Source organism: Salmo salar, chromosome ssa15, assembly GCF_905237065.1.
Source record: "Salmo salar chromosome ssa15, Ssal_v3.1, whole genome shotgun sequence".
Classification (NCBI taxonomy): domain Eukaryota; kingdom Metazoa; phylum Chordata; class Actinopteri; order Salmoniformes; family Salmonidae; genus Salmo; species Salmo salar.
The window spans coordinates 66,293,673-66,298,014 of NC_059456.1; the positions used below are offsets into that span (position 1 = coordinate 66,293,673).

The 4,342-nt window shown below is 44.7% G+C and overlaps 1 protein-coding gene across 1 annotated transcript in view; it reads left to right on the plus strand.

Annotated features, from left to right (window-relative positions):
- The first annotated feature begins 245 nt into the window (after positions 1 to 245).
- The window catches only part of LOC106571937 (RNA-binding protein 38), a 13,601-nt gene continuing 9,504 nt past the window's right edge, over positions 246 to 4,342 (plus strand). Inside the window, exon 1 of the mRNA XM_014145519.2 lies at positions 246 to 763. Within this exon, the coding sequence (XP_014000994.1) occupies positions 554 to 763 (210 nt within the window). The 5' untranslated portion in view covers positions 246 to 553. The remainder of the gene's footprint in view (positions 764 to 4,342) is intronic.

Below are 4,342 nucleotides of genomic sequence, written 5' to 3' on the forward strand. Positions count from 1 at the left end.
TATTGATCACGGTTAAGTACGTTTATGTGGATTGATTGCAGAATCAAACGGTGTTCTTCGTGTCTTCAAAAGACAAAGACAGGTGTAGGAGGACGTAAGGGTGCAGCCGGGAGGGCGTGGGCTGCGAAAAACGTCACGTATAAAGTTCACAGGGGGCGTTGCTTCGCTTGTCTATTGGCCAAAATGGGAGTGGGCGTGTCTGAAACTCCCCTAGTATAAATATTTTTACTTTTTTTTTCCTCTTGTGAGATATTTCGAAGGAGTATTCAAGACACCTGTCAAGAAGGACCTGGAGTGCAGCCCGTACATTTGGTCGCCCCTGCTTCGATATAACTCAAAGCATGGAATAAAGAAGTGTTTTTGCATCGGTACAGACTGGACGGATCAAGCCTGATTGCGCGCTTGAAAACCAAACCATTGCGCATTTAAAGCTTCCATCTCTCCAGCACCAATTGTGTTGTTTAGAACTTTGCTATACCACCTGTGACTGTTTTATATTGTGTTTTTTTTCCCATAGACGGTTTTCGTTTTTCCATTCGGACGCAGCGGACAAATGCTTTTCCATCAATTTGTTAACGGAGGTCTGGAGACAATGCATCCCACTATTCAGAATGACACTACTTTCACTAAGATCTTTGTCGGTGGTTTACCTTATCATACCAACAATGCATCCCTTCGAAAATACTTCGAGACGTTCGGGGATATTGACGAGGCCGTTGTGATAACGGACAGACAAACCGGGAAATCCCGAGGATACGGCTTTGTAAGTGTATTTTACTTCATCTAACACGCTGTGCAATACCCCCTTCTAAATTCTCCATAACCTTCCTTTGGCAGGACAGAACACATGTCAGGCTGACTGTCTGCTGTTGTTTTCTGCCCATGTTCTTTGTTTAGAAAACATTTCAATTGACTGTAAATGTAGCGTATTGTAGGTTACAGGAAGTGGACTACTGTAAACGTGTGAGAAATTGTGTGAGTGGTGCGCTACAGAGCGCGTTCCAAAGTGTCAGTTATTTTGAGCGCACAATATTTTGTTCACTTTGGTGTCAAAACTCAGCGGTATCATGTAGATTCACTGATATTACTTAATTTCATGACACACTGCATTTTATTTTGATTACACTTTATATTACAAAAGCCTTATAACAAAGTTACTACATTGTAACCAATGATGAAAGTGCCTTGTGACAGATAAGAAGTAGACCCAGATTAGATTTTCTATCACAGGATACTTTCACAAACTGTTCCCCTAACCACCTTGAATTAGGCCACTGTAATGCTTACCCAACCACCTTGAATTGAGAACATATTGAAAGTGAGGCAACACTTTCAGTTATGTTTTACTGGGTAGGCTGGGCCCACTGCACATTTCCCACACCGAACTGTAAACCGTTACGTTTCCTTTCCATTTTCTGTGTGGATCTGTACATGTGCTGCTGACATTCCCTTGTGTATTGGGCTGAAGGTGCTTGTGTAATCTGCAAAGAAAAGAGCACGGGTTCTTAACTTGTTGTTACACACTTTGTTCAGGCCAACAAGGATGTGCAGTGTTTGTGGTCTTGCAGTCACATGTTTTATCATGAGTAGATTATTTCTTACAAAGTGTAACATCAATTATCTCAGAGTCCTGAACAACAACCCGCTCCCTCTCCAATCACACACACACACACACACACACACACACACACACACACACACACACACACACACACACACACACACACACACACACACACTTCCTCTCATATACAGACAAATTCACACACACACACACACACACACACAATGATTAACAACATCAAATATATGTGAATAATGAATATGAGCTGAAACAATATGAGTATTGGTTGTATTTACAATGTTTGTGTTCCACTGGTTGCCCTGTTTTCATGGCAGCGGGTCACATCTTACTGCTGTGATTGCACATTGCAATTGCGGTATTTCACCTAACAGATAAGGGAGTTTATCAATGTTTGATTTGTTTTCAAATTCTTTGTGGGTCTGTGTGATCTGTGGGGAATATGTGTCTCTAATATGGGCCTACCTTTGGCAGGAGGTAAGGAAGTGCAGCTCAGTTTCCACCTCATTTTGTGGCAGTGGGCACATAGCCTTTCTTCTCTCAATAGCAAGACTATGCTCACTGAGTCCGTACATAGTCAAGGATTTTCTTAATGTTGGGTCAGTCACAGTGGTCAAGTATTCTGCTACTGTGTATTCTCTGTTTAGGGCCAGATAGCATCCAGTTTGCTCTGTTTTTTTAGTTGATTCTTTCCAGTGCTTCAAATAGTAATAATTGTGTTTTCTCATAATTTGGTTGGTTCGAATTGTGTTGCTGTCCTGGGGTTCTGTTTGTGTTTATGAATAGAGCCCCAGTGTAACGTATACACTGGGAGTCAGGATGCAAGTTCAGGGAGTGAATCATTTAATAAATAAACGAACATGGACAAAACAAGAAACACGAGTAGCATACAGACATGAAACAACGGAACAGAAACAATAACACCTAGGAAAAAAACCAAAGGGAATGACATATATAGGGAAGGTAATCAGGCAGGTGATTGAGTCCAGGTGAGTCTGATGATGCGTGTAATGATGGTGACAGGTGTGCGTAATAATGAGCAGCCTGACGACCTCGAGCGCCGGAGAGGGAATATACTTGACAGTACCCTCTCCCTAACGCGCGCTCCAACCGCAGGATGCCGACCAGAGGGACGGTCCCAAGGACCAGGAGTGGGCCAGTCTCTTCTGCTGAGGCGCGGGAGCCGGCTGTGGCGCGGGAGTCTGACGAGCCGGCCGGGCCATTGGAGCCTGACGAAGCAGCCGAGGCATTGGAGCTTGCCGAGCCATCCAAGTCTTGTGAACCTGATGAGCCAGCTGAGGCATGGGAGCCTGACAAGCTAGCTGAGGCATCCTCGGTAGACTCGGCAACGGACGCTTGACTGGACAACCGGGTCTTGTAAACTTGACCAACCTGCTGAGGCATGGAAGCCTGACGAGCCAGCTGAGGCATCCCCGGTTGCGGCACCCGGACCCGACGTCACCTACACTCACAAAAAAACACAAAAATCTCCCTGATGCTCCCCTTTGGTGAGGCGTTATTCTGTAACGGAACCCAAACCTCACAACCATAGAAAGCAATGGGTTCTATAACTGATTTGAAGTATTTTTAAACAGATCCTAATGCTTGGGATGTCGAGTTTTATGTTCCTTTTGATGGCATAGAAAGCCCTTCTTGCCGTGTCTTTTAGATCGTTCACAGCCTTGTGGTTTAGGCCGAGGTAGGTATAATTCTTTGTGTGCTCTAGGGCAACGGTGTCTAGATAGAATTTGTATTTGTTGGGCTGGCAACTGGACCTTTTTTGGAACACCATCATTTTTGTCTTACTGATTTACTGTCATGGCCCAAGTCTAACAATCTGTGCAGAAGTTCTAGGTGCTGTTGTAGGCCCTCATTGGTATCAAGGGACCTCACGTGTGCCGGAAAACATTCCCCGCACCAGTCACCACTGTCACAAGCATGTACCATTGACACCAGGCAGGAAAGGTCCATGGACTCCTGCTGCTTACGCCAAATCCTGACGCAGCCATCAGCATGATGCAACGGGAACTGGGATTCATTTTTCTACTTCTCAGTTGTCCAGTGTTGGTGATGGCGTGCCCACTGGAGGCCCTTCTTGTTTTTAGCTGATAGTAGTGGAACCCGGTGTGGTCGCTTGCTGCAATCGCCCATCCTTGACAAGGATCCACGAGTTGTTTTCTCCGAGATGCCGTTCTGCACACCACAGTTGTACTGCGGCGTTATTTTTCTGTTTGTGGGCCGCATTTTGGCTAGCAAGAATCTTACCATTCTCCTTCAACCTCTCATCAACAAGCTGTTTTCGCCCACAGGACTGCCGTTGACTGGATGTTTTTTGTTTGTCGCTCCATTCTCGGTAAACCCTAGACACTGTCGTGCGTGAAAAGCCCAGGTAGACAGCTGTTTCTGAGATTCTGGATCTGGTGCACCTGGCACTGACGATCATACCACGCTCAAAGACGCATAGGTCACTAGTTTTGCCCATTTTGACGTTCAATCGTGCGTACACTAACTGAATGCCTCAATGCCTGCCTGCTTTATATACTGTAGCTCTTTTGTGTAGTTTGTTTAATGTGTTCCAATTGTCCCAGTAGTGATTTGATTCTATACATTCACATTGAGCTGTTTGCTGACATGCTGTTCTTCCTTTTTTCTTAGCGTATTTCGATTCTGTTTTAGTGAAGATGTAGATTCTGGTTTTCTGGGTCTCTTAGTTTTTGGTTGGATAGGTTTCTTAATTCTGGTTTTGCATTCTTCATCAAA